Source organism: Fusarium venenatum (assembly GCF_020744135.1).
Source record: "Fusarium venenatum strain MPI-CAGE-CH-0201 chromosome Unknown EDB82scaffold_1, whole genome shotgun sequence".
Classification (NCBI taxonomy): Eukaryota; Fungi; Ascomycota; class Sordariomycetes; order Hypocreales; family Nectriaceae; genus Fusarium; species Fusarium venenatum.
This window is the reverse complement of record NW_027072129.1, coordinates 10,501,228-10,518,650: the sequence shown is the minus strand read 5'-3', so window position 1 is coordinate 10,518,650 and position 17,423 is coordinate 10,501,228. Positions and strand designations below refer to the sequence as shown.

Genomic DNA, 17,423 nt, shown 5'->3' with positions numbered 1-17,423 from the left:
CAGTCCATAAAGCTTGCAGCTCTAAATCACCAGCAGGAAGCTCAAACTTAAAATGACGTGGAGGCTTGAAGCTGTTTGAGGCGTGAGCTCTCCCTGTTTGATGAAAGTGGCTGATGGTGGCTAGTAAAGAAGCAGATTATATTAAGAACTCTTTTGCTTTGGGACCTCTGATTTCTATGTAAAGACTTCAATTGTCCATGTTGGCTTAAACAAAATACAATCAATCAATCCGTTCACGTTGACGTTGACGAAGGCAAGATGATTTCTCCCCAGTTCTTCTTGCCTGATAAGTAACCACCTATGTCAAGGAGGGAAGGCGAGGGAAAAAGGCCAATCCAACCAAGCTGAAAGCCTCACCCATAATTCTCTTATCACCCAACTCTTACTGTACTTGTCCGTTGTTAGTCAAAAACACCAAAGCCATTGTTACTGTCACCCACAGTGTGCAGATCAGCAAGGCAAGTTGCAATGCTTGCCTTAACAGGGAGACGATGGGACAATGTCATATATATCTACGTATGTACGAAACGTTTACAAATAAGAGAACGTACAACATCGCGCAAACTATCCAGGACTGGTATCAAGCATGTCATGTCCTGCCGAGCCTCATCCCCCCACGGCTATCGAAGTGGAGTACAAGAAACACTGAAAGGGTCATGCCATGTTAACTTAGGTCTGACCAGGACGAGGAGGGAAATATGGTATACCCCAGCACGAACGTCGTTTCGAAGCTACTTGTTTCTTCACCTTCTCCCAATCTCCAGTATCGTCAGGTTTTCCCCACACGAAGTCCACATCCCGCGGATGCATGGCAAGGGTCGCCGACGTAGCAACACGTCGCATCTCGACTGTCACTGGACAGAGCTGTACAGCTGCTCTTCTCTGGGAATGGTCATATTTGACTGGTGCGAGTGCCCACCCATCTCTATCCTAATCCAGTTCAATTGATGCCCCCCCGAATATCTTCCCATGCATTCGCCTGGCGTCATGTCCCAGTACGCTTGCTATCGTGGCAACGCCTGAGAAGTTGATTCAAGCTGGCGCCCAAATCTCAAGTTGACAGATACACACCCAATGCCGCGCTCGCTAAGCACAATCATCTCCTCTCGTTGGTGTAATTGTCTCAATGAAACCCAAGTTGACAGTCTTGATTCTGCAGACTTATGTACAATGCGAGCGGCATCTGACCATCAGGTGGACCAAGACCCCCGGACTTGAGGCCTGGCTTTAGTTGAGGCGACGACAGGACGATGGACCCCAAGAGCCTCGGACATTACGTGCATCGACGTGATGGGCTCACTCTGGGCTCAGAGCGAGAACCGTGCACCAACCACGTCAGGGAAGGTCGTGTGTATGGCTAGACTGGTGTCGGTACACCTGTTGATGGTGTTGAACAATTGCCCGGATCGGATCACACGTTATTGACGGCTTGCATACCCGTCGTCCCCTCTTCTTCCATTATTAACCAGGGATCTCTTCTCAAGTCTTGAATCTATTCCTGGTCTCTCATCTGATTCAAGATCTCACAATTGACCATCATCGTCGGTTATCTATACTTTTCTTAATACCATTAGTTCAAAATACCTCCACCAGTACTGTCGATTACTCCGCACACTTCACCGTATACGTTGGCTCGATCGACCATCTCCATTGACACGACTGTTGTTGGCGGAGTGGAAGGATTAAAGGCAGACTCAGGATCATAACAAGGCCAATTGTGGTCTCTCTCGTTTTGTGATGAAACAGAGACGCCCACTCGTATACGCATTCTATCTCTCATGATGGAGATGGTTCTTGGTGATCAACTTGAGATTCACTTGCTGCAGGGCTGTTGCTTGGAGGCAGAAAGGGCCGATCTTGTTGCACTTCAGTTGCTAGGACTTCACAATGCCCTACCCGATGGCAACCATGCTCATCTCATGATGCTTATTGAAGAGATGAGAGCCTCTAGCCAATTGCTTTTTGAACTACCCGAGCACTGCAAGGTCCATTTCTCCCGTGTTCCCATCGTGCTCGATTATCTTGAGATTCTCCTTCCTTGCCTATCGAAATCACTGCGAGACATCACTGCCTTTTACGAAGACCGGACCCAGACCAGAGAGAATCGTTGGCGAAAGATGTATCATTCCATGACTGACGAAGCTGGGGGTCTTTCGCTCCCTCAACGCTTCATTCTTTACAATCGTTTCCTGACTCTGTTACGAGAGTTGTTGACAAGGTTAGCCAGACATTCTAAGATCACCTCTAGGGCTGAAACTAATAACTATTGCATAGATCGCTGAGTTTCGACTTCAATACAATGGAAACCACACGGGTACAGCTCATGGAGCTTAGAGAAGCCCGGAACATCCGTGAGAATATTAGCTCCAGTTTCAATGCAGAGCTAACAAACAACAGCTCCTCCCCCTATCCGCCTCAACTCTACTTCTCAACTCGACTCTGTGCTAGATGATGACTCGAGCACCATAGCGGTAAGTCAAGTCATCATGACTTCGCATAATGGTTTCTCACCAAGTTAATAGAACATACATTGGTCTGAAAAGATCTTCTCTCTGCCACTGCCATCTCGAACTGCACTCAAACATCAGCAGCCGTGAGTTTCCCATACCTCATCTCACTGTTCTTAGGTCCTTAACAGTTATAGGTCAAAGGCATGGGGGCCACTACAACCTTGGGATCAAATCAAGATGCCTAGCGATGCGAAAATTCTCTTTATGCGGTACGACCAAAATGCAGTTGATGAGTGTTGACCTCAGACTAACAGAAACAGATCCTTCAACGAGCGCCAAATAACTTTGGTGGTGTATGAAACTGCACAGGATCAATGCCCCTACTTTCTCCTGCGGACGTTCCACATGGGTACACCTTGGTTCTCGCTTCGTGGGGCGCATGAGCTTGTCGTTGAGCGTAACGGAAGTTGTCTCCAGTTCTGGCAGTGGAGTGCGAACGACCAATGCACCAAGAAATGGGCCAGCCTTTGCTTCCTGACATGGGAAGGTAAGTTGGATGTTGTTGAGACATACGACTGGTATACCGAAACGCTAATGTTTCTAGAAATGGTGTTGGTGTACTGCTGCTTTCTGTCATTCAAGACTCGTGACAACCTCACCCTTCGAATGGCAAACGAAGACCTCAGTCTTTGGGGTGAGCGCAAGTTGTTTCAAGCGTATGTTATAAATCCAATACTTTGTCGATTTATGCTTATTCAATTAGCCGAATTGTGGATGACCATTTTATGCATTCTCTTATTGTCTATGAGGACGTTGTCTCCAAGGGCCTTCGTCTTCACGCTGCAGTCTGGGAAGGGGACCTACGACAGTGTCCTGTCTGGACAGCATTCAGTACGTCAGAACTTCAACTTGACGCAATATTCTATTAACAAGAGTCTCCAGTCACGCATCAGTCTACATCGACGAGATGGATTAAGAGAGTGAGCAAAACCAGAGTTCGCTTAGCCGACATTCATCTCTATGTCTTTTGTCAGGAATATCGACAACAGAACCAGCGAATCAACCGTTCTGGAGCCTTTGAAATAAAGTTTGTCAGTGAAGAGGGTTAGTTGTTCATCTCATTGATTATGATGCAGAGGCTTACATGTACAGCGGCCAAACGTTTCAGAGATATATTTGCTCCCACGTTCACGGATGAGAGCACGACGACCGATACAACGGCCTGACGACTAAAGATAATCTCTCCACGATTGGGGCATAAACTAACACTACGACCTCGAGACCATGCCAGTTATTACACACCCTCCTTTCCCCATTATTCGTAGCCCTTTGAACCCGGTTTATGCTTTTCTAGCGACGGCGTCCCACGAGAGAAATAACGGCTTGACGATTCACGAATAACGATTTTCATTTTCATTTTTGGTAATAAATCCCGAATGACAGGAAACAGAATGTAAGATACTTAGCAAGGCTCGTTTGCCATTATGGTCAGTCGGTGGGCTCGTCTCGTGTCTTGAACATAACGATATTAAGAATGTTTTATACTGCGGCACTAACTCATACTACTACTACTGTGCCTGCTCTTGCTTCTCAAAATACATCATCTGTTGACCAATTGGGTTGTTTGGTAGTTTCAAGAACGCTCAATTTGTTTAATATTGTTGTACGCAATAACAACCTCAGAATCTCATAATTATCTTATGCTTGCATCCATCTCTTCAGTTCTTGGTCCAAATACCACCTATTATGTTACTTGTTTAGGTCTTGACATCGGGCTCGTCACGGCCGACATGCTCCTTGAACTTGAGGAGCTCAGTGGCAAACTTGACTTCCTCCTTCAGGAAGTCTTGAGCGTCAAGCTCGTACTTTGAGGGGTCGCTGGTGTGCTGCTCAATGTACAGGCGGATAGTAGCTCCAGATGAGCCAGTACCAGAGAGTCGGACAACGATACGGCTGCCGGAGGAGAAGCCGGCGTACAGACCTTGCTTGGAGGCGACAGAGCCGTCGAGGTCGGTGTATGAGAAGTTGCCAGCCTTGGTAACCTTGCGACCTGTAATAAGTTAGCTTGTATTCTTGTCGTAGATAGTAATGATACGCACCCTCGATGGTGCTGCCAACGAAGTTGGAGTCAGCAACAAGCTTCTCTAGCTCACCAACAACCTTGTTGGCGCCCTCTGAGTCGACATCCTCGTAGTCGTAACGGGTGAAGAAAGTACGTCCGTACTTGGTCCAGAACTCCTTCTGGATCTCCTTAATCGAGGGTGTGACCTCGGGGTTCTGGACACCAACACCAGCGATGATGTTGAGCCAAGCGATAACAGCCCACAGACCATCCTTCTCGCGAATGTGGTCACTACCGGTACCGAAACTCTCCTCGCCGCAGATGGAGAGCTTCTTGGCGTCGAAGAGAGCGCAGAAGAACTTCCAGCCGGTGGGCACCTCGTAGCAGTCGAGACCCTGGGCCTTGGCGACGAGGTCGACGGCACCGCTGGTAGGCATGGAGCGAGCGAGACCGTTGACGCCGTTCTTCTTGAAGTAGGGGATGAGGTGAGCGTAGTGGGCGATGATGGCGAGAGAGTCACCGGGAGAAACAAAAGCGTTGGCACCGTAGATCATGTTTCGGTCACCGTCACCGTCAGAAGCGGCACCGAAGGGGATGTTGTTCTTGTCGACAACCTCGACCAAGGAGTGAGCGTAGGTAAGGTTAGGATCGGGGTGGCCACCGTTGAAGTCGGGGCTAGGGATACAGTTCTGGGTGGAGTTGCTCAGTCCAAGCTCCTGCTCGAAGATGGCCTTTCCGTAGGGACCAGTGACACCGTGGAGACCATCGAAGAGGACCTTGAAGTCGGGATGGGTGGAGAAGAACTTCTTGATCAGGTCAAAGTCGAAGATGTCCTTGAGCATGGCAACGTAGTCGGCAGTGCTGTCGATAACCTCGACCTCGAGGTCGCCGTAGGTCTGAGTACCAACAGTGGTGATGTCGACATCGGGAATGTCGGCAATCTTGTATGAGGTCAAAGTCTTGGAGAACTCGTAAATCTTGTTGGTAACGGACTCGGGGGCAGGGCCACCGTTGGCAAGGTTGTACTTGATACCGAAGTCGTTCTTGGGACCTATCGATGGTTAGTTTATGTTATAAGTCCGGGGATATATAGTTAAACTCACCACCAGGGTTGTGGCTGGCAGTCAGGAGGATACCTCCAGTAGCCTTGCGGATACGGATGACATGGCTGGCAGCGGGAGTAGAAAGGATACCGTTCTGGCCGATAATGAGCTTCTTGACTCCGTATGCGGCGCCAATCTTGGCAATGAGCTGGATAGCCTCGGGGTTGTAGTAGCGACCATCACCACCAATGACGAGGTTGGAGCCTATAATTGGGTTAGGTCATGTTCCTTGTTTTACTGCAGAGTAGCTGCATACCCTCAACACCCTCAGGGATGGACAGCAGAATGCTGGTGATGAAGGACTCGCTGTAGTGAGGCTGTTGGAAGACAGTGACCTTCTTTCGAAGACCAGAACTGTTGATGTATGTCAGTAGAGTTTCAATGGGTTGAAGAATGGATAAGAAGGTTCTCGGTAGCTCCCGGAGCAGTGGGGGAGCACAACAGGAAGATCATCCAGGTTCAAGGTCAAGGAAAGACTTACGTTCCGGGCTTCTGGTCCTGGAAGGGCTTGAACTCAACAGTTTGAACGCCCATGATTGTTTGATATGGTGGAGTAAAATGAATAGGGAAGGATATTATGAACTTTCTTTGGGAAGATTTGTTGAAGAAAGAGAAAAGGAGGTGAAAAGAGAAGCGAAGGTAGCGGTAGAGGATGTCGAGACGAGATGGGGATGGGACAGGGACTGAGACAAAAAGAGGGGAGCTACAGGGAGGAGGGAGCTCTCTGGTGGGGTAAACGAGATGATATCACTCAAGCTAATGGAGGGGCAACACAATTGATACTGTGTTTATATGCGAATATTGTATGTGCTGGACAGTGTTTATAGTGTCTAGATATTTCGTTGAGATACAACATTCTCACGTAAATATGAGAGAGGTAGAGCTCATGATGGAAGCTGGTGGATATGACATGCAAAATGTCCACCTGAATTAGGTATCCGTAGTAGCTACATAACCGAAATGTTGGCAAAAGACAACACGAGCTAGAGCTAGAGCTAGAGCTTGTAGCATAGAGCTATTGCTTTGCAAGTAGCTACCCAGGTAAACAGCTCAATCATGACACTTGAACCCGTCACAACATATTTAATATGAGGACAATCCATCTCATCTGTAACTATAACTCACCTCTCTCAAAAAATAGTATCAATTAAAAACTATTGTTTTCCCTTGTTAGGCTTGTTCTTAGCAGGCACAACATCAAATGTCGGTCTAAAGATAACCTCCCTGTAGTACTTCGCCTCCTCAATACTCTCCAGAATATCATCCCTCGCCTTGTGCAGTCCCTTCTTATTAGGAACCTTGTTCACAATCCTCTTGGCCGCCCAGCGTCTCGCAGCCTCCTTGATAGAGCTAACGTCCAGAATTCGGTGGTGCAGGTGTCTCATCACACGCTTGTAGGGCTCTCGCCTCAGAAATGCTCTATCGCAGTGCACGCTGTTGCCTGCGAGGAGACCACGCTTGCGCTCGGGGATGAACCGCGTGATGTACTCGTAGAGAGCATCGGCAGCTTGCTCCGGGGTAGTCGTCGACTCAAGAACAGCGGCGGTGAGACCAGAGTCTGCGTGTGTCTTTGTGCACCACTCGTCCATCTGGTCAAGACGAGACTGGGGGAAGTGGATGATGGCGTGAAAGCCTTCTTCGTCGAGAATCTCAAGGTTTCCCGTTGTGATGATGCAGTAGATCTCTATGATTTCATCATTGTCCTGGTCGAGACCAGTCATCTAGACGTATATGAGCTCAAAGCCGTTCATTATACAACGTAACACGGCATACCCACCTCACAGTCGATCCATACAAGAGGATCATCAGTAGAACTCTTTGGCTGGTTATCAGCTTGGCTTTCTACAGCTGTAGACATTGTTGCAGAATTTTGGATGGTTGCAATGTAACGTTTAAGTCAAAGAGCTGTTGGCTTTTCTCGTGAAGGCATCAGAGAAAGCATATCTTCACTAAATCGGTTTAGTAATGATTTAGTGGGGTTAAAGATGGGAACCACCCAACTACATTTCACTTTAGTTAGTACACGTAGGTAAGGGTAGACAGTGAATCAATGCGCTGGGACGTTGTATGTATTAATACGTTCTACCTCATTGGTTACCATCAACATCTACAACACGATATACGAAAATCATTGTAACAACGACGACTGAATGTTACGTTCTACGACATTATATCTCTTCTATTTCAGATCTATTGTTGCCTAGTTGTATAATCTCGCTGCCTGGCTATCTACCAATCATACTCCAAAGTGGTGTCTTGGAGTGTCTGTGGCATCAGGCATTCTACTCAACTTGACCCCCAAGAAAGATATTTAACTTGCCTCTTTCAACTCGTAAAATATCAAACGTCACATTGAATCGAATACACTACCTATACAATCTCAATACTTACATCATGTCGACACTAGTGAACAACCTCTTGTCAAAGCTCTCAACGGACCAAAATGGAGACACAAAGTCACAGCCCCAACCACCTCCCAAGCCAGAAACGTCCGAGACACCACCTCGCTTCCTCATAATAGGGGCCGGATCTCGAGGACAAAACTACGCTGCTGCCATTGACAGCGTCTCCAACGGTATAGTCGCCGCTGTTGCTGAACCCCTCAAGTTCAAGCGCGAGTCCCTTGGCCGGGATCACATCTGGGGCAATGGTTCCCCAAAAGAAGGCCAATCGTTCCATGACTGGAAAGACTTTCTCGCATACGAGCAAGATCGCCGAAAGAGGGCTGCTGCGGGAGATGAGAATGTCCCAGAAGGTGTCGACGGTGTCTTTGTTTGCGTTCTCGACGAGATGCATCGTGAGGTTATCGTTGGCCTTGCGCCGCTTGAATTACACATCATGTGCGAGAAGCCTCTCGCCTGCTCTCTTCAAGACTGCGTCGACATGTACAAAGCCATGCGGCCCTACCAGTCTTCAAAGGTATTCTCTATAGGTCACGTACTGCGCTACAGCCCTCACAACATCATGCTGCGCAAACTCCTCGTCGAGGACCGTGTCATTGGCGATATATCAAGTGTAGTTCACACTGAACCTGTAGGCTACTGGCACTTCTCTCATTCATACGTTAGAGGAAACTGGCGTAATGAGAACACCACTGCCCCGTCGCTGCTGACAAAGAGTTGTCATGACATCGACTTGTTGCTCTGGCTGCTCTGCTCTCCAGAAAAGGCGGGACAGGGAGAGCCTCATATTCCTGCGACGGTGTCTTCATCAGGCGGCCTTCATCTGTTCAAGAAGAGTAGAAAACCCAAGGCAGCAGGGTCCGCAACAAACTGCACAAAGTGCCCCCTTGGAGACGAAGGCTGCAAGTTCTCGGCAAAGAACATTTACCTTGGCCCAAAGCTCAAGGGGCTGCAGTCCGGCAACACTCGATGGCCCGTCAGTATCGTTGTCCATGATATCGAGGACTACCGATCCCAAGAACAAAGAGAGGAGCTCCTCATGAAGACCCTTGAGGAAGACTATGGCGAGTCGACGCCCAAGTCCGAAATCCAGTCCCGGAACTGGTTCGGCCGTTGCGTCTTTGAAGCAGATAACAATGTTTGTGACGACCAATTTGTCACAATAACCTGGCCCGAATCTACTCAGCCGGCAAAGACAGCGACTCTGCACATGGTTGCCCAAACGACCAAGATCTGCGAGCGGTACTCCCACTTTTATGGCGAGCACGGCGAGGTCTACGCCGACTCGCGACGCATCGTAGTTGACGACTTCAACACAGGCGAAACAAAGACTTATCATCCCCGTGTTGAAGACCTTGGTCATGGTGGAGGAGATTTGGGCCTCACACGTCAGTTTGTCATGGCGTGTGATCGTGTCAAGAATCATGGCTGGGAAGCTCCTCGTGCGCAGGATGAGTTTATTGGATGCACTCTCGATGAAGTTTTGCGAAGCCACGCCATGGTCTTTGCAGCTGAGGAAGCGAGACTCGGCCAAAAGGTCCTTGACTGGGAACAATGGTGGGACAAGGCTCTTGGAAAGCAATTGGAGCTGAACGGACATGTATAAGCATTGCCTTAGCTATGATGATGTACGTTTCGCGGGTCGAGATTATTGGACAAGTTCATCAGGATAAGTCATCACAAATTAGTTCATTTAGCAGGTATAGATTGAGGCATTATCATATTTTGAATTCATCAGTGAAATAACCCAATTAGGTCTGCCATATAAAGTAAAACAAAAGTTCGTGCAATCGATTGGCCATGCAGTTGTTGAATCGCCTTGAAATTCCACCTATATGTCCAAATAGTCTTTGCCTTGAAAATTCCCACTCATCCAGAAATGAAACTCCTTTTACTCCCGTCATGTCAATCAAGACTTCTAGCTAAGCTCAGCGCGGTTGCCCTCATTTCCAATTGGTTGAACAGCGGGCAACTCTTGAGCCTGAGGAGTCTCGTGGCCGTCCTTGTTAGGACCCGGGCTAGGTGTGAAGTGTCCTGGAGGAGGCGAAGTGGATGGAGGTGCTCCATAACCTCCAGCGCCATACTGAGCAGGATATTGACCTTGCTGGCCGAATGGCTGGACATATCCCTGAGGCTGGGGAGAGTAGCCGCCGTAACCAGGTTGCTGATAACCTTGGGGTTGTCCGTATGGAGAAGCCAATGAAGGGTCGTATGGCTGCTGGTAGCCTTGGAAGTTTGAAGGCACGCCTGAAGGATATGTAGCATTTGAAGGCGAAGAAGGAACGTAGCCGGCTCCTGGGCTCTGAGGGTGCTGGGCCATCGCAGGAGGGTTTTGCGGGCTGCTACCAGCTGCTGCAGCTGCGGCATTCTTCTTGCGACGGCGGAAAAGCAGGAAAGCAGCCAGACCGACCAGAGCAAGAGCAGCGACGCCGCCAACAACACCACCAGCAATAGCGCCGACAGGGGCGCCCTTGTCGTCATCTTTCTTTTCAGATTCTGTCGCTGATGCGGAACTTTCGGTTACTGTGGTAGCGGAGTCGTCTGTGGTCGCAGAGGCATCTTTCGTAGTCGATGCATCACTTTTAGTGGTGCTCGAATCACCGGTAGCCAAAGGATCGGAGAATAGAAGTGCAGAGCTACCCGAGGTAGAATCACAGGCGAGGATCGTGTAGGGGTCTCCAGTTGTGGTACCGACCCAGGTGTGGCAGTACTTAGCAGTCGCATCACTGATATGAGATTAGAAACAAATCGGTTTCATCAGGGAGTTTTTTTTTTTAGGGAACATACCAGCAAAGAGTGTGAAAGTCCTCGAGGAAAGCACACACAGAAGCAGATTCAGTATAAGGAACGCAAGATGTCTTCACTGACTTGCAAGCCCGGCCAGTTTCACAGCACCCAATCCAACCGTTAGAATAACTGCAAGTGGCGACACTGGAAATACATGTGAAGGAATCTATTGAGATCATGCTGTTAGCAAATCAATCCTTTGCAAGTAGAGTTCATAGCTTCTTTCAACGAGTGTTTTTGATAGTTGCCGATGCGCTCTGTTAGAACAGGGTTCAACTCACTTCCTGCTTTACCGAAACCGCAGGTCATGGGTGCTAGGTCTCTCTTTCCCATGGCAAACTTCAAGTCCATGGCACCAGCAAGCTGGGGGGCCTCTGTTGGTACAGGACTCCATCCCAAGGCGATATTAGCTTGTTCGCCAGCTTCAGGGCCGTAGATGCCTGTCTGGCGAGGAGGTTCCCATGACACTTCTTGGTCTGACTTGAGCCAACCGGCGGCGGCTGGTGAGCTGAGAACCCCAAGGGCAAGTAGAACAGCGGAGCGATGCATCGTCGTTCGATATCGTATGGTTATTTTGAATCGATGGCGACTTCAAGGTGTTTTGTATGTATTCGAATCCCACCGCTTCCTTCTTCCTTTCGGCAGTGGCGGATTGATACTCTTCTGGGAGCGAGGATGAGGTTCGTTGTATAGGTATGTCCTGGTGTAAGTGGGTCTATACCCCTCGATACAAGTGAAGCTATTCAGACTTGTTTCCAAGTAGAAGCCAGAATTAACTCGGATAGAACAACAAAAAGAAGTGGTTTGAGAAGAGAAAGGCAGTGCCAACGCAGGGGTCAATGGGGGTTTTGACTCTCTCTTGTGTCTGGGCTGCACTTGGGCGTTTTCGGGCCCGAGGAGGCTGACAGGCCATCTCGACCTACACAGGAAGTGCTACAAGCAGCGTCCAGTACCGCAGGGGACCCCAGAGGACGCTAAACGAGATCAATGGCCACAAGGGGACCTCTCTCTGCTTTCTGAATGCTCCAAATCCACAGCCCCTGTCCGCTCCAACACGATCTCAAGCTAGTGGCGCCGTTGGATGACTCTCATTGGTATGAGGAATCTCTAGTGCGTCGAGCTGAATAGACCCCTGCTCGAATTGAGAGAGTCGACAAGGAATGGTCTGCTGGCTACCATCCAGCCTTTTACAGACTCAGCCCCCAAAGAAACAACTCAATTTTTAGTAGTGACAGAAAACTCATTCTCTAGAGTTTTGCTAGTTATTCTTGACACTTCCATAATTAGAATTAGCGGAGCATCTGTAGTAACAAACGCATCGCTGTCAGACATGATGAGGACGGCTTGTGTGATAAAACGTCCCGTCGCTGTGTAAGTCCGACAAGATCTCGTCTACGGATCGAATGAAGTGTGACCGACAATCTTTGGTGGTGGAGCTATCTAACGATAACTCCGCAGCGAAGAGCATGGGCTCACTTGTACCGGTACTACGCTGTCCTGCATTTCTCATCCGTTGTCAAACGGACCGCCAGCCTTCCTAGGTTGGGCTTGGATGGGCGCCCCTCTTTGTTTGTCTCTAGACTTGAGACAATATCGAACGCACCAGTGATATGCAGAAGGCGGGAAACGGGATAACTGCTAGGCTGCATTTTGTCAAGGCTGTGCCATGGCCAAAGCAATGCTATTCCTTGAATTTTCCCACGGTTACGTTGCAGTGTGCTGTTGGGATGGTCTGTATCGTTTCTGGGAGGTGCATGAGGCTGCGTTCTCGAACCAGCTCATAGTGGCGTCCTGTAGTTACTGCACAATGCAATATTGCTCAGAGGAGGGTACAGGGGACAGCTCAGTACGATTGGGAAGTACATTCTCAAGTTCCCTCATGATCAGCGCTTACAGAATTTCGCTCTCCTCCAGATCGTCAGGTCAAGAACAGTTGGATTTTGGTGGCTCAAGCCACTTGCCTTTTTGCGCATGGTTGTCCCATAACTCAGGAACGTAGTCATCTAACATGAACAGAAGCATTTCCGTTGATCAAGTGCAACGGGAATCTGGGGTTTGTTGTAAGTGATGGTCTTGGCCTGCAATGGTTTGTAATGCAACTCCCATGCATGCACACCTAGGATTGAGCTCGCCATGTCTAGTGCGGTCTCCAGCGTTTCCGTAATTTTGTTTGGCTTTCTGGCACAGATCGCCGGTGCCGGATACGCTGAGCTCGTGACTGGTCCTCGCACAGGTGACCAGAGAGGGATGTAGTTCCGGCAACATCAAGATGCATGGGGACCAACTTATAAGCTTGATACTTAATCGGCAGAAGGTTGATTGTGCTGTGCTGTATTTAATCACGGGCTTAACGGATTGCCGTAGAGGTGATCCGCATTGTTCTCTCATGTATTTGATGGATGGTATTTTGACTCCTGTATTGTATTCACCGCTCGCAAAAAGATGGAAGCACCCCATATTGTTGCGTGTGGGCCGTTGGATTCCTGAGACCTCTACACTCGATTGACCACTTAGGGCAGGGCAACTCAACTCGGCGAGTGGCAGATCGTCCGTCCTTGAAAGCAAAGATTGTAGACTCAATCGCCTAAGAGCATTGAGGAAGGCTGGTTGCTGCTAAAATCTGACACTGATAAATAGCTCGCGACGGGTTTCATTTCAACTACATTATGGCTACCGTTTCTCGTAGTTAGGGGAAATTTGTTGGCATGGCTCCTAGCGCTCGACAGGAACTAGCCTTATGATGGTGTCACCTCGTGCCACTAGAAACTTGGGCAGGCTAGCGTCTCCATTATTGGGCAAACGGTCTCTGCGAGGATTCTCATCGGTGACAAGGGAGCGAGGTAATAGGCGAATCTGGATGGTACCTGTACATTCAATCGCAAGCAGGGGTGTTCCGATAGTGCTGTCGTTGAGATGGGATAAGATTGTCGATGGGTGGATACAAGTGAGAATCAGGAGCGAAGATCTCTGGATCTTGTAAGTAGCCGGGCGGAATATGTTTATCTAGTGCGGAAATATTCAGTTTATACGGCAGGCAGAGATAAAGTTGCGAATTTATTTGCCCTGTACTCTGTAAAGTTGGTGATGGCTACTGATATCATCTGATTTCTGTAAATAGAAAACAATTAATGACAGTCACGGCCTAGAACACGGTAGTCAATCTTCGGTATTCATCTGCTGCATCTCTAGTTGGCCATTGGGATTCAGCCTTGAAGTCTTGGCTTGTCACCAGCAGCAAGCCACCAAAAAAAAACCCAGCTATATGACACTAAATTTCATTTTAAGTAAGGTACACTACCCGAGTGGTGGGACAACAGTCTAAAAAATAAAGGACGAAAAACGCCTTGTCGATAGTTCATGAGATAATAAACTCAGCTAACTGGAGTGGTCAAGACGCCAACTCAAAGTTGAGTTATGTACACTACTACGTTTACCAGTCCTCTCTCCTATCATCACGAATTAATTCCCACGGAGCCTCCGCATGACAACACACTCCAGGACCCTTAATCAACCGTCTGAGCCCAGTTTTGTCTTGCCGAGCGGGGAATCAATTGAGTGGATATGAGCTTAGAAATTAGTCTATTTATCCCCTGACCAGTCTTGTAAGTGGATGGACGGTCACAATATTCTTCAACACCAACCGTCATCTGAATCTTGATACTGCATGCCCTAGAGATAAAATAATACAGTCACTTTATGCCTTCTGAGATTTGCTCATCATTCGTTTTCTATACTCCAAGTCTAGTAGTTATCACAAAGTTTCTGCTGTTCCCGAGATAAGTGCCATCATAGAGCTCATTATGCCAGCCATACCATACCATACATAGTACTATCACCGAATCAAGTTGACTCTCCCAACGAGCCAGACAACTTTTAAAGGAACAAGTGTTTCTTCAAGTCTCCAAATCGTCACCTACATCCAAAGACCACACAAACAAGCGAGCAAGTAGGTAGGTAAGACTCCACCAAACACGACAAAGAGTCACTCAACAACCACTTATCATTGAGATGCTTTACCAGCCCAGATAACACCCTACCATCAGACGTTCCACCACTACACACTTCTCAATGCAACTCCATATAGGATGACACGATCCCGGTCCAAATTTAGAAAAACCGCAGAGGCGGCTATTTCACTCACGTCTCGAGCGTCCTCTCGTCCGTCACGAGGACATCCCAAGCTCCTTGGATGGCGATTGCGATCTCAAGGCTTATAGGAAGAGCCTCTCTGAGACGGAGGATCTTGTCCCTTGCCATGGCTCTTCCCTCGCGGTTGTCGATTTCTGGCCAGTCTTCTTACCGGTTGTGTATTGAATTGCCAGTGAGCGACAAATCTGAGGAATGGACCAACAGCCTTTCTTGGCTAATTTTACATATCTAGTAAGTAACAGAAAAGTTATCCTCCTAAGTCTTGGGATATAAAAATAAGTAGTCTAAGAACTCTAGTCTAAGGAGCAGAAACTGACCTACTAGTCTCGTCTCTTATACCCATCGGTCAGTTTTTCTGATAATACCCTGAGGCCCATCTTGAAAGTGTATAACTAGCTTTAGGCAAGGCGTATTCCGAAAAATCTCTCTTATTATTCTTATCGTATAGACTCATCTCATTAGAAGAGGTCACCCTATTGTAGAATACAGGCTAAGAGGTGGTAGAAACTCGAGGCTTCATCTGAGGATGCAGAACATCATAACCGGAGAGTGTGTCTAGAATAACTAACTTTTTTATCCCTCATTCCCATTCCCGTCTCATCTTTCTCTTGCTTTCACTACCACCCGATTCTGCACTCGTTCCATCGGTCGGCAAATTTAAAGGGCAAATCTGGGCGCAAGTCTCTCACGATTTCGGGGAAATGAATGTCGGTTTGCACATTAGCAAGTCGGTGGCGCACCAAGAAGTCCAGCATCACAAGCCCGCAGTTCGGCTTCCATTTGCCCTTCTCCAACAGGCTCTCCTTCACTTGCGACACATTCATAGGCATGATCTTTTCGATGCTAGGCTCGTTTCCTTGTGGGCAAAAGTCGTTTATGAGTTCGAGGTCATAGATGATTCTAACACCAGGTTCAAGCTGGCCTTCGTCGTGTTTGCCTGCTTTCCGATCCTTTTTGTCGAAAAAACTGACCCACGAAGCTCTGACAACCCTGCCAATTTCTCTCCCTGGCTCTGTATCGGTGCCAGGCGCAAACACTTTTTGGCCCAGTTTCTCGATTTCGAGGCCCGTCTCCTCTTTGGCCTCACGAGTCAGTGTTTTAAAGGGGGCCATCCAATGCTTGATTCGGTCTTCCATGTCCATGCCTCCGGCAACGATCTGGTCCAGCATCCCGGAGTAGCTATATTTGTGACCAATGGCACGTTTTGCGACCCAGATGCGGTACTCGTTGGTCGTACGGTCCCTGCCATAAACGTTGAGGTGTACCCCAACCGTGAGGATCCCGAGAAACCCTCTCAAAGGCGTCGGAATTCGCATACCTCGTAGGCCGTGGGTAAACATGTGCACTGGCGAGTATTCTCGCTCTTCAAAGTCGGTGGCTGCCCATTTGGACAGCGAGGGAAATTTTCGGCAATTGTCGAAGGCGAGCCTTTCGAGAGCAAGCTCGCAGCATTTTAGGGGATCTCTGCAAGTCCTAGTAACAGGGAGGCCGCCCTCGAATGGTAGAAAATCGGTACGAATGATTATTATGCGATGAGAGCAGCCTTCAAAAGCAGGAGGTGGGAGAGAGAAGATGTCACGATGCCAGGTCATGGCTTCGGCGAAATGCTCTGGTACGAGACCCACGAGCTCGTCGACGCCATCAATGAATAAACGACGGACATCGTTAGGCAGGCTCCATTCATACTTATTGGCGTAAGAGATAGGAAAGTATAATGAGTCCATAGTATCTGCTGGGCTGGTAGTGGATGGATTGATAGACGATGAATTCGGGGAATGATTTCGGTAGATGTGTTCACAGTGTAGTGATGGTTTTGGTCTTGATGAAGATGTCACCGGAAGCGATGTATGTGCTAACTTTTCTGAAGCCATGGCGAGAGGCTTGGAGAAGGAGTTTTAACAATGGACCAGACGGATAGATGGCAGGAACTCAAATGAGAGAAGGATCCAGGGGATGACACAAACAGTTATTCGCTGAGGTCAGAGAAGAGGAAGGCGCAAACTTTACGTTGCAAAGGCGTTGTGAAGGCGTCGCGACTTGTGAGGTAGGCAGTTGCGAAGAAAAAAATTCAAAATTCCGTTTGCGCTTGCATGGATGAATGAAGATGAGCGAGTACCCATGGAAGGATGACACCTGCAATCGGGTCTGGTCCGTGAACCGCAGCCTCGGGTGGTCGCTGCCTTTTTATTTTATTTTAAATTGTCGCCTCGGTGAAGGAATCAATCAATCGGGCAAGTCCTTCACGATGCAGGACGAGCAACATCGATCGTCTGTCTGGGGAGGTGCGGACGGGGATACATCCATCTTATTTGGTTCATACTCTCAACCTGACCTGACCTGACCTGACCTGACTTGACTTGACTTGACTTGACTTGACTTGACTTGACTCTGAAATGCACTAATTCACATCTCAGGTAACCCTCCCCCTTGCTACCTGAACCAAGTGCTTCCTTGTCCGAGTCATGAGGAC

General features: G+C 48.4%; 6 protein-coding genes across 6 annotated transcripts; 2 read left to right on the top strand and 4 right to left on the bottom strand.

Moving 5' to 3' along the window:
- Window positions 1-1,469: 1,469 nt before the first annotated feature.
- EDB82DRAFT_111349 (uncharacterized protein) lies at window positions 1,470-3,982 on the top strand. The gene is made up of 10 exons (XM_025733898.2): window positions 1,470-2,218; window positions 2,275-2,351; window positions 2,398-2,471; window positions 2,523-2,593; window positions 2,645-2,719; window positions 2,771-2,997; window positions 3,055-3,166; window positions 3,214-3,341; window positions 3,393-3,554; window positions 3,603-3,982. Exons 1-10 carry the CDS (start codon window positions 1,779-1,781, stop codon window positions 3,674-3,676), a joined length of 1,440 nt encoding a protein of 479 aa, XP_025587755.2. The 5' UTR covers window positions 1,470-1,778; the 3' UTR covers window positions 3,677-3,982.
- On the bottom strand, window positions 3,821-6,319 carry EDB82DRAFT_111421 (uncharacterized protein). The gene is made up of 5 exons (XM_025733909.2): window positions 6,097-6,319; window positions 5,872-5,969; window positions 5,616-5,819; window positions 4,550-5,563; window positions 3,821-4,500 (listed from the first exon to the last, which is right to left on the bottom strand). Exons 1-5 carry the CDS (start codon window positions 6,147-6,149, stop codon window positions 4,208-4,210), a joined length of 1,662 nt encoding a protein of 553 aa, XP_025587756.1. The 5' UTR covers window positions 6,150-6,319; the 3' UTR covers window positions 3,821-4,207.
- A 103-nt stretch (window positions 6,320-6,422) lies between these two features.
- On the bottom strand, window positions 6,423-7,638 carry EDB82DRAFT_492979 (ribonuclease H-like domain-containing protein). The gene is made up of 2 exons (XM_025733920.2): window positions 7,393-7,638; window positions 6,423-7,336 (listed from the first exon to the last, which is right to left on the bottom strand). Exons 1-2 carry the CDS (start codon window positions 7,471-7,473, stop codon window positions 6,770-6,772), a joined length of 648 nt encoding a protein of 215 aa, XP_025587757.1. The 5' UTR covers window positions 7,474-7,638; the 3' UTR covers window positions 6,423-6,769.
- A 10-nt stretch (window positions 7,639-7,648) lies between these two features.
- EDB82DRAFT_492978 (uncharacterized protein) lies at window positions 7,649-9,735 on the top strand. The gene has a single exon (XM_025733932.2). It carries the CDS (start codon window positions 8,010-8,012, stop codon window positions 9,621-9,623), a length of 1,614 nt encoding a protein of 537 aa, XP_025587758.1. The 5' UTR covers window positions 7,649-8,009; the 3' UTR covers window positions 9,624-9,735.
- Window positions 9,736-11,784, bottom strand: EDB82DRAFT_492975 (uncharacterized protein). Its single transcript, XM_025733943.2, has 3 exons — window positions 11,086-11,784; window positions 10,805-10,970; window positions 9,736-10,743 (listed from the first exon to the last, which is right to left on the bottom strand). The coding sequence occupies exons 1-3, from the start codon at window positions 11,351-11,353 to the stop codon at window positions 9,936-9,938; spliced, it is 1,242 nt and encodes a 413-aa protein (XP_025587759.1). The 5' UTR covers window positions 11,354-11,784; the 3' UTR covers window positions 9,736-9,935.
- Window positions 11,785-15,378: 3,594 nt separating this feature from the next.
- On the bottom strand, window positions 15,379-17,009 carry EDB82DRAFT_111131 (uncharacterized protein). Its single transcript, XM_025733965.2, has one exon. The coding sequence runs from the start codon at window positions 16,822-16,824 to the stop codon at window positions 15,571-15,573; it is 1,254 nt and encodes a 417-aa protein (XP_025587761.2). The 5' UTR covers window positions 16,825-17,009; the 3' UTR covers window positions 15,379-15,570.
- Between the last annotated feature and the right edge of the window lie 414 nt (window positions 17,010-17,423).